Source organism: Nansenia antarctica (genome assembly GCF_963989245.1).
Source record: "Nansenia antarctica genome assembly, chromosome: 9".
Classification (NCBI taxonomy): Eukaryota; Metazoa; Chordata; class Actinopteri; order Argentiniformes; family Microstomatidae; genus Nansenia; species Nansenia antarctica.
The window spans coordinates 14,742,254-14,757,253 of NC_137679.1; the positions used below are offsets into that span (position 1 = coordinate 14,742,254).

Genomic DNA, 15,000 nt, shown 5'->3' on the forward strand with positions numbered 1-15,000 from the left:
GTGCGCCCAGCCCCCCCGGGACCCCTCCCCCACTCCTGCCCAGGGATGCCCCCCCCTGCCCCTCCCCCCGCAGGGAGCCCCCCCCCGCCCCTTCGCCACGGAGGACCCCGCCCACACTGGGCAGCAGGGAGCGCGCTCTCAGGACACTGTCAGTCACTGAAGGTACACAGGGTTACACTGGTTACACTGAAGGTACACAGAGTTACACTGGTTACACTGAAGGTACACAGAGTTACACTGGACAGGCCATAGGTTTGTTATAGGGTTATAGTGTTATAGTGTTATGTTATAGTGTTATAGGGTTATATGGTTATATTGTTATAGGGTTATTGTTATAGTGTTATAGTGTTATAGGGTTATATGGTTATATTGTTATAGGGTTATTGTTATAGTGGTATAGTGTTATAGTGTTATGTTATAGTGTTATAGGTTTATATGAATGAATGGTCTTTATTGTCATTGATATAGTACAGGTACCAAACAACGAAATTTGGGAGGGGGGCTCCCCTGGTGCTTGGAAAAAAAACTAAAAACAAGAAGGGAAAAGAGCTGGTTTACATAAATAAAGGCTATGTACACTATCCACTATACTATACTATACAAATAAAACACTGTGCTGTACTCTATGCTATGCTATACATATTCTAACATTTCCTATCTCTGAACCTTATGTACCCGAGGGTTGTCATATTGCACATAGTGTTATTGCACATTCATTTAAAGTGTCGCAGTTTGCAGGTTTGAAATGTTCACAGTTGTGTTTCAGTGTTGCACTTGATTTCAATCTAGTAGCTGCCATCAAATTGTCTAGATTGTCCAGGGCCTAGAACCTAGGTCTTATAGGGTTATAGTGTTATAGTGTTATTATAGTGTTATAGGGTTATAGGGTTATAATGTCATGTTATAGTGTTATAGGGTTATAGTGTCATGTTATAGTGTTATAGGGTTATAGGGTTATGTTATAGTGTTATAGTGCTATACTGTTACAGGGTTATTGTGTTATAGGATTATAGTGTTATAGTGTTATAGTGTTATAGGGTTATAATGTTATAGGGTTATAGGGTTATGTTATAGTGTTATAGTGTTATGTTATAGTGTTATAGGGTTATGTTATAGTGTTATAGGGTTATAGGGTTATGTTATAGTGTTATAGTGTTATTTTATAGTGTTATAGTGTTATGTTATAGTGTTATAGTGTTATGTTATAGTGTTATAGTGTTATTTTATAGTGTTATAGTGTTATAGTGTTATAGGGTTATAGGGTTATAGGGTTATGTTATAGTGTTATAGTGTTATAGGGTTATAGGGTTATAGGGTTATGTTATAGTGTTATAGTGTTATAGGGTTATAGTGTTATAGTGTTATTTATAGTGTTATAGGGTTATAGGGTTATTTTTTTTATTTAACCTTTATTTAACCAGGCAAACATGTAAGAACAAATTCTTATTTGCAAATGCAGCCTGACCAAAAAGCAGTGGCTCTTTGGGGGGGGGGGGGAAGCTAGAAATAAAACAAGGTTAAGTAATACAATAAAACAATAAAACAATAAAACAATGGCAAATACAGATGCATTAAAATACTAACAGTCAGAGAGAGGGGAGAGAGACGGAGGAGGTAGGGGTGAGGAAGAGCGGAGGTGAGGGATAGCGGGGGTAGTGGAGCAGGGGTTATAGAGTTATAGGGTTATGTTATAGTGTTATTGGGTTGTGTGTGTGTGTGTGTGTGTGTGTGTGTGTGTGTGTGTGTGTGCGTGTGTATCTAAGTCCTCTCTGTCTCTGTCCCCCCAGAGAGCCTTCCTAAGCCCCGCCCCCGCATGAAGCCCCTCCCCCAGCGGCGGGCGGTGTCCGTCCATGAGGAGCTCCTCCCCCAAGGTGAGGTCTTCATCACACAGCCAATAAGGTCACACAGAACTGACTGGAGATGATGTCATCCATCCTGTCAAGTCAGTGTCATCTCTGTTGCCTAGCAACAATGCAGGTTTAGGTGATGATGTTCACAGAGATAATAATAATAATAATAATAATAATATTAATAATAATAACTTTTATTTTATTGCACTTTTCCTGCACATGTTGCAGCTCAAAGTGCTTTAACATATCCACACAGCATAACAATAATAATAGAACAATATTAATCAATACTACAGAATAAACCATACAATCCAAGGGGCATAGAACAAAGATAAACAAAATAACTACATAATATAATAATTACTATAAAATTTAAACAAGTAAACACATATATACTATATATAAATCTATATATAGATTCATCATCTAACATTAAAAGATACATTTAAGAAAAGAAAAGAATACAGTCGTTTACAGGCAATATTAAAAAGAATGTTGGAATGTTGACCTGTCCTTCCTTCCTGTCAGAGCTGAAGGTGGCGTTGTCGAGGTTACAGAGGTCTCCAGTCCGTAACCCTGCCAACCTGGCGTCCTGCAGGGAACACCTGCCTGAGGGTGAGTAGGGGGGAGGGAGGAGGGAGGGGGGAGGGGGGAGGGAGGGGGAGGAGGAGGGGAGGGGAGGGGTGAGGGAGGGGGGAGGGGGGGGGGGAGGATGGGGGAGGGAGGGAGGGGGAGGAGGGGGTGAGGGGAGGGGAGAGGTGGTGTCTGAATGGGTGAATGAGAGACCATTGTAAAGCGCTTTGGAATAAAGCGCTATGTAAGTCTCTCTCTCGCTCTCTCTCTCTCTGTCTCTCCCTCCCTCTCTCTTTCTCTCTCTCTCTCTCTCTCTCTCTCTCTGTCTCTCTCTTTCTCTCTCTCTCTGTCTCTCTCTTTCTCTCTCTCTCTGTCTCTCTCTGTCTCTCTCTCTCCCTCTCTCTGTCTCTCTCTGGTGGTAACAGTCCTCTCTGCTGTGTCTGTCTCTCCTCAGCAGGGGGGGAGGCGGGGGAGGAGGGGAGGACCAGAGAGGGGGAGGCGACGCACAGCCAGCCGGTACCAGATGAGGCGGAGCCAGAACCAGAACCAGCGTCCGGGTCAGCCGAGGGGAGGGGGCGGGGGAGGGCGGTCTCACTGCAGCACACAGTGCAGACCACATCAGACCAAAGAACTAAGCCCCCCCCAGCCCACACACACATGAACTGACCCCCCCCCCCTAGACACACATTGGCTGCGTTTGTAAATTCACTCTGGAAATCTGATCAGCACTCATGGAATGCCTCTGGTCTAATCAAATTACTTCCTTTATGACGTTGTGTAACCAGCTGTGAGGCCTTGCGGTTAAAGTGTCCACCCTGAGATTGGAAGGTCATGAGTTCGATCCCCGGCCGAGTCGTACCAAAGACTATAAAAATGGTACCCGATGCCTCCCTGCTTGGCACTCAGCATTAAGGGATGGATTGGGGGTAAGACCCTGCGACATACCAGCGCCGCCTCACGCTACGGAAACAGGACATAGGCTCTCTCCTAAGGTCCGTTAGGCTCGAGAACCATCGGTTTTCAAGACATTACTTGACATTAAACCAGTGTGCGCTCTGGCACTCTCAGAGAAAATTTACGAACGCAGCCATGGACTGACCCCCCCCCCCCCCAACCCCCCCCCCCCAGACACACATGAACCGACCCCCCCACCCCCCAGACACACATGAACTGACCCACCCCATCCCCCAGACACACATGAACTGACCCACCCCATCCCCCAGACACACATGAACTGACCCCCCCCACCCCAGACACACATGAACTGACCCCCCCACCCCCCAGACACACATGAACTGACCCCCCACCCCCCAGACACACATGAACTGACCCACCCCATCCCCCAGACACACATGAACTGACCCCCCACCCCCCAGACACACATGAACTGACCCCCCACCCCCCAGACACACATGAACTGACCCACCCCATCCCCCAGACACACATGAACTGACCCCCCCCACCCCAGACACACATGAACTGACCCCCCACCCCCCAGACACACATGAACTGACCCCCCACCCCCCAGACACACATGAACTGACCCCCCACCCCCCAGACACACATGAACTGACCCCCCACCCCCCAGACACACATGAACTGACCCACCCCATCCCCCAGACACACATGAACTGACCCCCCCCACCCCAGACACACATGAACTGACCCCCCACCCCCCAGACACACATGAACTGACCCCCCCCACCCCAGACACACATGAACTGACCCCCCACCCCCCAGACACACATGAACTGACCCCCCACCCCCCAGACACACATGAACTGACCCCCCACCCCCCAGACACACATGAACTGACCCCCCCCACCCCAGACACACATGAACTGACCCACCCCATCCCCCCACCCCAGACAACTGATCTGACCAGAGTCTATTTTCTATCATGTCTACCTTCGCCTTGCACGCCGCATTATGTACAAAACAACAACAGCAACACCAACAAAATTAATTATTAACAAAATGTTTTAAAAAAAAATGAAATAAAAATAAGAGTGTAAATCCATACATATACTTGTTAATAATGATTAAAAAGTTGATTCAGATGTGTCAGCGAGTGTACTGTGGTTCCTGAACCATGCAGTTCCTAGGGCGTCGTCAGTAGAGGACGCCCCTGCAGTTCCTATGGCGTCGCCAGGAGAGGGCGCTCCTGTATCGCCAGCAGAGGGGGCAACTCAGCAAGGAGCAGACTAATGAGTCTTTGAAGATCAAAGAGTCCAGGGTCCAGTTACAATGCTAGAAGAACATCATTTACTAGTCAGAAAGGCTTCAAACACCATTGTAATCGTGTCAGTTCTCGTAAATTAGCCTACACCATCATTTTATACATACATTTTTAGATTAGATTCAACTGTATTGTTATTGCAGAGTACAAGCATCAGACAACGAAATGCAGTAAAAAGTGTATGTCAGAAGCGGGATTTGAACCTCCCAAAACAACACTTTGATATTATGGTAGCAGTTAATACCACTATGCCATTGTGATGATCTGACAATTTGTAGCCTTCTGCTAATATCACCACAGTAGTGAATATTCATTTCTTAAAATATGAACATAAAACAATAAGTAGGGGCTAGTATGACCTACACATTTAATCGGGCAGCAATTTCTTGCCAATCCATTTCCTCGCCTTGTTAATTGCTGCAGTATTGCACTTTTTTACATCTTATTTTCCGTCTTCATGAAGATCTATAAGTCGGAGCGCTGTCACTTTCCGGTCTGGTATCTTCTTTTCGACAATCGGCTCTTCTACCTGTGAGCATGCGCCCAAATCGAGAATTCCCAAACCGAGAAACAAGGCTTTCCTTTTAATCGCCAATATACTAATCAACGTACGTGGAACACGCCCCTGGAGTTGCCCTGGTAAACCTACTACACACACACACACACACACACACACACACACACACACACACACACACACACACACACACACACACACACACACACACACACACACACACACACACACACACACACACACACACACACACACACACACACACACACACACACACACACACACACACACACACACACACACACACACACACACACACACCCATCCACACACATACACAAACACACACACCCACCCCCACACACAAACATACACACACACACCACTGAAGCCTGCTGCTGGGAGTTGGCTGGTAGAGGCAGTACAGGCACAGCACGGCCATCTGTGTGTGTGTGTGTGTATGTGTGTAGAGGCAGATTTGTGTGTGTGTGTGTGTGTATTGATCTACATGAGGAAGGTCCCTCCACACTAACCAGGTATAAAACCACCATCATCATCATCATCATCACCCCCCCCCCCCACCCATCTGCTTCAGATCACCACACGCCACACAGTCATAATGCAAAACATTTTTATTACATGAAAATATTGACAATTGGCACTTAATTAATTGACTGTAATCAAATCAACCGTGTTCTGTAAAAACAAACCAGTCGACTGATCAGATCACCTGGTCCATGAAGAAGAGCGGAGGAGGGAGGGAGGGGAGAGGAGAGAAGGAGAGAGGGAGGGATGGAAGGAGGAGAGAGGGAAGGAAGAGAGAGGGAGAGAGAGAGGGCGGGAGGAGAGAGGGGGGAGGGAGGAGAGAGGGAGGAGGGAGAGAGGAGGAAGGGAGGGAGGGGGGAGGAGAGAGGGGGGGGAGGCGAGAGGGAGGGAGGTGGCTAACTAACCAACAGTAGTGTGCCGTCATGCTACCATGAGGAAAAGTACAACAAGTTTAGAAAAATAAACATTCTCTGGAATATCGGCTTTCAACGAGAAATCACCCCTAAATAGATGGACTGTACCTCTATTATCCATGGCCTTAGATACTTAATAAAGATATTATACATGCATCGACGGCCTTAGATGCTTAATAAAGATATTATAGATGTGTCAATGGCCTTTCTGTACATGTATACAGTACACACACACCAGGGGAGAGATCAGAGTCCATTCCATCCATTACAGCGAGCGCGTCCTCCCATTCCTAGGTATTAGCTAGCTAGCGTCTCCTAGCCACGGTACGTGTTAGCATGGTAAACAGCTTCTCTTTGGTAAAGGAAAGAATTCCAACAGGGATTAGAGGGGGAGTCTGATTCACATTCATGGTTGCCAAGCCAACGACTTAGTAAGTATATATTATATCACCATGACTACCTACTGTACAACTGTAGCAAGACCACGGCCAAAATACACCTGTAGAGACAGGGACGAGATGGGAACCTGCAACAGTTGTGTCAAGCTGACCAGAGGTCAGTCCAGAGGTCAGGGGTCAGACTAAGCGTAGTGTTTCAACACCTGCATATCTTGCTGCTTCACCCTCTGAAAGAACCCTAACAGAACAGTATCTTAAACATCTAGAGAGAAAATAAATATGATCATCAACTCTAGTGACTAGGATTCGCTCAGAGGAACACACACGCACGCACGCACGCACGCACGCATGCACACACACACACACACACACACACACACACACACACACCTCCTGATCTTTGTTGCTGCTTTCAGACAAGCTGGAATGGGCTTTCATATGTACACACCTGTCTACACACACACACACACACACACCTGTCTACTATACACACCTGTCTACACACACACACACACACACACACACACACACACACACACACACACACTCCAGGGTGGAATGTTAGGCCAATCTTAATGTCCTGTACACACACGGAAATAGAACATCTGCAAGTCAAACATCTGGCTGAAACATTCCCATGTAGATGCATATGACACTGTCTCCTAGTGATGACATCACACCACCCTGCACTGTCCCCTAGTGATGACATCACACCATGTAGATGCATATGACACTGTCTCCTAGTGATGACATCACACCACCCTGCACTGTCACATAGTGATGACATCACACCTGCACCCTGAGACCCATTAAAAATAAAAACTCTGTGTGTCTGTCTGTGTGCCTGTGTGTCTGTCTGTCTGTCTACCTGTCTACTTGTCTGCCTGCCTGCCTGCCTGTCTGAACGCAGCATCAAATGTTAGTCCAGGTGTTTACCAGCTGTTTTACTGTTGATGGAGGGTTCTGAACCAGTCTGTCAGTTTGCCGGCTGTTCTGCTCTGCAGGGTGGAATGTTTCGCTCACAGACAATGTGAAGGTTTTTTTTACATACATTTGTAACACAAACACACAAACACACAAACACAGAGAGAAGGCCAGGTCACAGTAGAGTGCAACACACACACACACACACACACACACACACACACACACACACACAGAATATTCAGATTGAGAACTAAAAAACACAGATTGATAAAGTCAGAGCGCCCCCTAGGCAGCCAGCCCTGTAAATACACCACTTTGGAAAAGAAGAGTCGTCGTCATCATCAGGTGTGAAAGAAGGAAGAGAGTCGGTAGAAAATAAGGCCTCTTAGAACACCAGCTCTGTGTCCTGGCAACCAGTCTGTCTGTCTGTCTGTCCCTCCGAGAGCTCCTCCCCTTCCTGTCCCCCTGGGAGCTCCTCCCCCTCCAGGGGCGGGGGGGCGGGGCTAGAGCGTGGCGAGCACGCGCAGGAAGGAGATGACGAGGATGCAGAAGGACTGGCCGACGCCCAGGACCAGGGCCTCCAGAGAGATCATCCTCTTCCCTGCTGCCTTGTACACACCCGCGATGGCTGCACCTACACACACACACACACACACTGTTACTGTACATGCCCGTGATGGCTGCACCAGCACCTACACACACACTGTTGCTGTACACCCCCGCGATGACACACAAACACACACACACACACACACACACACACAGTCGCTCAATGTTAAAATGAACCTACCATTAAAATTATAGACTGTCAGCAATACTTATTTTCCCCCACTGTATATGTGTGTGTAGTTGAAGTGTGTGTGTGTGTGTTGTGTAGACCTACTGGTGAGCACGCCTCCGCAGGCGGGGCCCAGCAGGGCCATCAGCAGGATGAGGAGGGGCAGCAGACGGGCCGGGCGGTGCTGCCTCAGGGCGGCCAGGGCCAGGAGGGCTGCTGGGAGGTGGAACACCAGGGAGGAGACCGCCGCCCACAGGAACACCCCGTACCACATCTCTACAGGAGGGGGAGGAGGGTTAATAGACTGTACCACATCTCTACAGGAGGGGGAGGAGGGTTAATAGACCGTACCACATCTCTACAGGAGGGGGAGGAGGGTTAATAGACCGTACCACATCTCTACAGGAGGGGGAGGAGGGTTAATAGACCGTACCACATCTCTACAGGAGGGGGAGGAGGGTTAATAGACCGTACCACATCTCTACAGGGGGGGAGGAGGGTTAATAGACCGTACCACATCTCTACAGGGGGGGAGGAGGGGGGGTTAATACACCATACCACATCTCTACAGGGGGGGAGGAGGGTTAATAGACAGAGAAAATAGATAAACATTTCTGTTTAAGACAAAGGTAATAGACAATGAATAAAAAGGTATAGTTAGTGGATAAAAGGTAATAGATGGAAGTGATAAGTGTTCAATCACAACTGCTACAAAACATGAAGGTTTTTAGCTTAGTTTTAAGTATTTTTAGAGTTTGGGCCAGTTTGATTTCTTCAGGGAGTTTGCTCCAGGAGCACACGGCAGAGTGACTGAAAGCTGCTTCACCGTGTTTGGTTTTCACACACCGTACTACATCTCTGATGTAGTCTCAAGCATGGCTACCTCGTCACCATGACAGCAGGACTCCTAACCACCATAAACACACAGCAGAGCACAACAACGATCACCCAGATTCCCGTTGGGTTATGCAGCTAATCCTCCTGTTGCTCCAGCTGAGGTTATGGACCCTGCGTGACTGTTGGTGTGTGGAACGGTGGGCTTGTCGTCAAACTGATCCCAGAAAACACACAGCATAATAATCCCTGCTGCTAGTGATTAACTAACAACTCGTTTACATAAACCACTCTCTAACACACACACACACACACACACACACACACACACACACATACACACACACACACACACACACACACACACATACACACACACACACACACACACATATACACACACACACACACACACACTCTTTCTCTTACTCTAATCTGTAAAAAAAAAAAAAACAACATGCCACTTTCTATAAAATAAAACAAAATACCTCCACACCAGATTAATGTTCATGTATATCTTTTTAAAGTGTCGTTTGATTGGAATAAACTCTAACTGACGTTAGCTGGCTGGTATTGACAGACACACAACTGACATTAGCTTGGTCATCTGTCCGTCCTTAATAAACCATGCAGGTAGCCAGCCATATAAACCATACAGGTAGCCAGCCAGCCAGCTCAGCTAAGAAGAGAGTCAGTTATTATTTCTCAAGATCAAAATGTTCACAAATGTTCATAGTTCACAGCTACACACACCCACACACACACACACACACACACACACACACACACACACACACACACACACACACACACACACACACACACACACACACACACACACTTAAACTACACACACACTCACAGGTAAACAACGTAAACAACACACACACACACACACACACACACACACACATACATACATACATACATACATACATACATACATACATACATACATACATACATACATACATACATACATACATACATACATACATACATACATACATACATACATACACACACACACACACACACACACACATACACACACACACACACACACACACACACACACACACACACACACACACACACACACACACACACACACACCTACCTACACCTACAAGGCAGGAGCAGCAGGGAGGGTTAGGGGGGTTAGGGTTAGGGGGGTTAGGGTTAGGGGGGTTAGGCTCACCTGAGAAGTCGCTGAGCGAGGTGTCGTTACCGCGGCTGGTGCCATTCTTCCTCGGGACCAGGTTCAAGCTGAGGATCTGCTGCACAAACCCGACCTCTCTGTACCCGTCCTGCATGTCTCTGTGCCCCCCGAACCCTCTAGAGAGACCGCGGCCGGCCCAGGGACACCATGGGAACGTCTGGGGTCGGGGAAGGAGGTGGTCTTCCTGGTTGTAGCCGTTAGCGTGCTGGCTAGCTTCCTGATGTCAACATTGCACTGACGTTATGACGCCATGCCGTTCCGTACTCAGGAGCAGGGAGTCCCAATTCAACATCGGACTGACGTCATGACGTCCACACAGCATAAAAATAATAATAGAACAGTATTGATAGTAATCAATAAAACACACAATAGCAATAATAGAAACTATATAATGAAACAATAATAAACCATACAATCCAAGGGGCATAGACCAAAGATAAACTAAATAACTAAATAATATAAGAATTACTATAAGATTGAAGTAAATACATATACAAATATATACAATATATACAAATATATATATTCATCAACTAGCATCAAAAGATACATTTAGAAAAGAATACAGTAATTAATACGGTTTATTTTCAATCACTATTAGACGCTTTTGTATTTCGTTCGGCTTGTAAGGTGGAACCGGCGGGCTTGCCGTAGTTCACGTTACCCGGAAGTGTAGTTGGTTCCTAACTCGTATAGAAACACAGCAGATAGATCAGCGTGTGTGTGTATTAAGATCTGCGGCGCCTCTTTGTGGTCCACGCCGTCTCGTTAGTTGTAGTTCATTCGTGTGCATTACCGTCAGGTTGTTGCTGAGTGACGATACCCGCGAGAAACGCGTTTAGCAAACACGCGTTATTGTTCCCACCGGTTCCGAGAGCGACTCCGAGCTCCGCCTGGGTCTGGATGGGACAAGACACAAGACACATTAATCTGGACATGGCCACCTACTCAGACTTCGACTCGGACGGTTACTCGTCTGACGAAGACGCAGACTATGTCCCGTCCGGTAAGGTCGACCGTACCGCCACAGAACACAACAGGGTTGAAATGACACCTTTGACTTCTAGCACAGCACGAACACCCGCGATTAGACTAACGAAGGGCTCATGTGGTTGATGTTTAGTTGAGTAGTTGACTCAAGTGGGGGGGGTGGCTAGAAGATAGACCTCGCATTGTGAATCCCTAGTTTGGTGGTGGTGGTGGGGGGGGGGGGGGTCTTCCCTCTACCTCAGTCTTCCCTCTACCACTCCATCCTTCTACCCCTTCATCTTTAGGCTGTCACAAGTATTGGGTTACTTTCACACTGTCTTGTGTCAGTTAAGCCTGCTAAGTGTGTGTGTGTGTGTGCGTGTCTGTGTCTCTGTCTCTGTCTGTCTCTCTGTCTCTGTCTCTGTCTCTGTCTGTGTCTGTGTCTGTGTCTCTGTCTCTGTCTCTGTCTCTGTCTGTGTCTGTGTCTGTCTGTCTCTCTCTGTGTGTGTGTGTGTCTGTGTGTCTGTGTCTGTCTGTCTCTGTGCGTGTGTTCCCCAGAGGACAACCTGAGTGAGGATGACATGTCTGAGTGTGTGAAGGAGGAGGGCCTGGAGGGCGGGGCCGAGGGCGGAGCTAACATCCCCACCAAGGGGAAGAGGAAGAAGAAAGGCCTGGACCTCAGCGTGAGGTGGGTATCGCCATGGCAACAGTTTGATTGGTTACAAAATGGTTTCCTGGTGAATAAAGTCACCCTCGGCACTGAAGGGGTTAAGCCCTGGTTGTTGTTGTTGTTGTTGTTGCTGTTGTCGTCGTCATTACCCTGCTGTTATTGGTGGGTGGAAATGGGTTTTGTCCAGTGTGTTGGTGTGTCTTTAACCTCTCTCTCTACCTCCTCTCTCTCTATCTCTCTACCTCCTCCTTCTCTCTCTCTACCTCCCCTCTCTCTCTCTACTTCCGCTCTCTCTCTGCCTCCTCCCTCTCTCTCTGCCTCTTCCCTCTCTCTCTACCTCCTCCCTCCCTCTACCTCCTCCCTCTCTCTCTACCTCCTCCCTCCCTCTCTCTCTACTTCCTCTCTCTCTCTACCTCCCTCTCTCTCTACCTCCTTTTCCTCTCTATCTACCTCCTCCCTCTCTCTCTTTACTTCCTCTCTCTCTCTCTACCTCCTCCCTCTCTATCTACCTCCTCCCTCTCTCTCTACCTCCGTTTCCTCTCTATCTACCTCCTCCCTCTCTCTCTACCTCCGTTTCCTCTCTATCTACCGCCTCCCTCTCTCTCTACCTCCTCCCTCTCTCTCTACCTCCTTTTCCTCTCTATCTACCTCCTCCCTCTCTCTCTTTACTTCCTCTCTCTATCTACCTCCTCCCTCTCTCTCTACCTCCCCCCCCCTCTCTCTCTCTTTCCTCCCTCTCTCTAACTCCTCCCCCTCTCTCTCTACCTCCTCCCTCTCTCTCTCTACCTCCTCCCTCTCTCTCTTTACCTCCTCCCTCTCTCTCTCTCTCTCTCTATCCCCTTCCCCTCTCTCTCTACCTCCTCCCTCTCTCCTCCCAGGAAGAGAAAGAAAGGAGGTCTGAAGTTGGAGGACGAGGAGAAGGATGGAGGAGTGGAGGAACAGAAGGAGGAGGAGGGGGAGGGAGAGAGTCTTTCTTTCTGGCCCAGGCCGGGGAAACAGGGGAATGAGGAGGAGAAGAAGAAGAAGAAAGCAGATGATCTGTGGGCCAGTTTCCTGAGTGACGTCGGCCCCAAAGCCTCGACACCAGCCGAGAACCACCCCCCCACCCCCACAGGACAGGTAGAGGATAGAAGATAGACACACCACAGGTAGATAGAAGACAGACACCACAGGTAGGGCTTTCACACCGGCAAAGAACCGTGCCGGTTCGCGTTTGCGTTCGGAAACCTCTGAACCTTGGTGCTGTCTGGCGAACGAGCCCGCGTTCATACCAGTTTAACCTGAACCATCCGCGTCATCAACGCTGGGTGATGAAGGGGTGGGATAAACAAAACAATTCACAACTAGATGGCAGCTACTTCACTGGAAAAGAGGATAATATCTTCCACTACTACAGTATCTGAAATAAACAAAATTTTCTGTGAAACAAAACAAAAGACACTTTCTATATGCTCTTTTACTAATCAGCTGCTCCATTACTGGAATAGAAATGGCTTACGAAATTCGCGTGTGCGTGTGTGTGTTTGCTGAGCATGTGAGGAAGATAGAGAGAATTATGACACTTTTGATATTGTTTTTGATCACTAATGATTAGATTTAGATTAGATTACATTTTGTCTACTTCCTCCTTGCTGGTCTCTGCAGCCTAGAATAGGACACACCCACTGACGACGTGACTGTTCTACGTTTTGGTTCGCGCTTGAGAACCACTATTTTTTGGTGCCCGCTGCGAACCAACTTTTCAGGTTCCGAACCAATTGAGCTTCGGTCTGAACGCGCCGGCCGGTTCCAGACTTGGTTCGCGAAAGCGAACCGGCACGGTTCTTTGCCGGTGTGAAAGCCCTAAGGTAGATAGAAGACAGACACACCACAGGTAGATAGAAGATGGTGGGTTTCTGCACCTGTTTGTGACATCAGACTGACTCCTAACTGTCTGCCTCCACCAGACTCCGCCCCCCCAGGTGAAACAGCCAATAGCAGCAGCCGGTCAGGCCAGGGAGTCGACAGTCACCATCACCAAGGTGTTCGACTTTGCTGGCGAGGAGGTCAGGTCAGTCTGAACACACACACACACACACACACTGCTAAATTGTGTCCTGTCTTATTTGTCTTATTTGTCTCTCAGAACTTTGTCACTCATCTTGACTCATCTTGTCTTATTGCCTTGTTTGTTTTTGTGCTGCAATGTCAGGAACCAAAGCCTAATGGCCAATCCACACGGCCCCGATTTTGTCGCACCGCCGAATTCGATTCCATTGTTTTGAATGAGACAATGCACACAGCGTGCGATGCGATTTTGTCACTTCGGTGGTGTGAATTGAGAATCGAATGTTGTCGTGCGACAAAATCGCACGCCATGTGCATTGGGCTTAAGAATGTTACTCTCTTACACTTAGTGTAATGCAGTGGTGTGCCGTCAGGGCCAGCAAGGCCTTCTCTGCTGGCCTAAACATCATCAGAATATACATTTTATTTTAATATATTTTTTCCACAAATATGTATTAATGATTCCCCATAGTCTATTCTCTTCATTTCATAGCTTTCCTCTTGGTTGCGCTGCTTCCAGTCTCCGATTGAGATTTGGAGGGCTGGCCTTTATGTTAGAGCTTTTATCCAATCAAAATGTGTTGCTAGGGGGCTCCAAAATCTGCCCAGCCTGCACGCTAAACGGTGCCGCGGATACGACCTGTAACTTAACGTTGGAACGAGAAAACCTGTGGCGTTCCTAGTAAACCTACGTAGATGCGAGCAAAAGCAACAACGGCGCCTGCTGTAAGGCTCAATGATGTCAGCACCCATCTTTTGATTGGATACGCACCCATCTTTTGATTGGATACACACTATTGATACGCACTATTGATACGCACTATTGATATTCACTATTGAGATGTGTAACTATGCCGGTAGATGTGAAACTTTTGAAAGTGCCAGGGAAACGGAGCGCCACAACGAAAGCTTTCGTTGACTGATCAATAATACTGATCGATTGTGTCCTGTTTTTGGGTAAACAATAACTTTCATTTAGGGGACACGATAAAAGCGCCGAGTCCACAAACAGGAAACT

General features: G+C 47.6%; 3 protein-coding genes across 3 annotated transcripts in view; 2 read left to right on the top strand and 1 right to left on the bottom strand.

The window, feature by feature from the left end:
- Positions 1-4,631, top strand: part of carmil2 (capping protein regulator and myosin 1 linker 2) — a gene marked incomplete at both ends in the record, with an annotated part of 39,407 nt that extends 34,776 nt beyond the window's left edge. The window contains 4 exons of the mRNA XM_080539524.1: positions 1-162; positions 1,788-1,871; positions 2,379-2,465; positions 4,522-4,631. The exon at positions 1-162 is cut by the window's left edge and continues 135 nt beyond it. Of these exons, the coding sequence (XP_080395650.1) occupies positions 1-162; positions 1,788-1,871; positions 2,379-2,465; positions 4,522-4,631 (443 nt within the window). The remainder of the gene's footprint in view (positions 163-1,787; positions 1,872-2,378; positions 2,466-4,521) is intronic.
- Positions 4,632-5,842: 1,211 nt separating this feature from the next.
- On the bottom strand, positions 5,843-10,474 carry tmem170a (transmembrane protein 170A). Its single transcript, XM_080539463.1, has 3 exons — positions 10,277-10,474; positions 8,347-8,517; positions 5,843-8,097 (listed from the first exon to the last, which is right to left on the bottom strand). The coding sequence occupies exons 1-3, from the start codon at positions 10,389-10,391 to the stop codon at positions 7,967-7,969; spliced, it is 417 nt and encodes a 138-aa protein (XP_080395589.1). The 5' UTR covers positions 10,392-10,474; the 3' UTR covers positions 5,843-7,966.
- A 514-nt stretch (positions 10,475-10,988) lies between these two features.
- Positions 10,989-15,000, top strand: part of cfdp1 (craniofacial development protein 1) — a 12,850-nt gene continuing 8,838 nt past the window's right edge. Inside the window, exons 1-4 of the mRNA XM_080539458.1 lie at positions 10,989-11,303; positions 11,825-11,954; positions 12,815-13,055; positions 13,883-13,986. Of these exons, the coding sequence (XP_080395584.1) occupies positions 11,201-11,303; positions 11,825-11,954; positions 12,815-13,055; positions 13,883-13,986 (578 nt within the window). The 5' untranslated portion in view covers positions 10,989-11,200. The remainder of the gene's footprint in view (positions 11,304-11,824; positions 11,955-12,814; positions 13,056-13,882; positions 13,987-15,000) is intronic.

Coding starts and splice junctions, on each gene's coding strand:
- tmem170a (XM_080539463.1), bottom strand. CDS start 10,391: ATGCAGGACGGGTACAGAGAGGTCGGGTTTGTGCAGCAGATCCTCAGC. Junction 8,518..10,276: donor CTCGCTCAGCGACTTCTCAG/GTGAGCCTAACC, acceptor CCCCTCCTGTAG/AGATGTGGTACGGGGTGTTC. Junction 8,098..8,346: donor CTGCGGAGGCGTGCTCACCA/GTAGGTCTACAC, acceptor GTGTGTGTGTAG/GTGCAGCCATCGCGGGTGTG.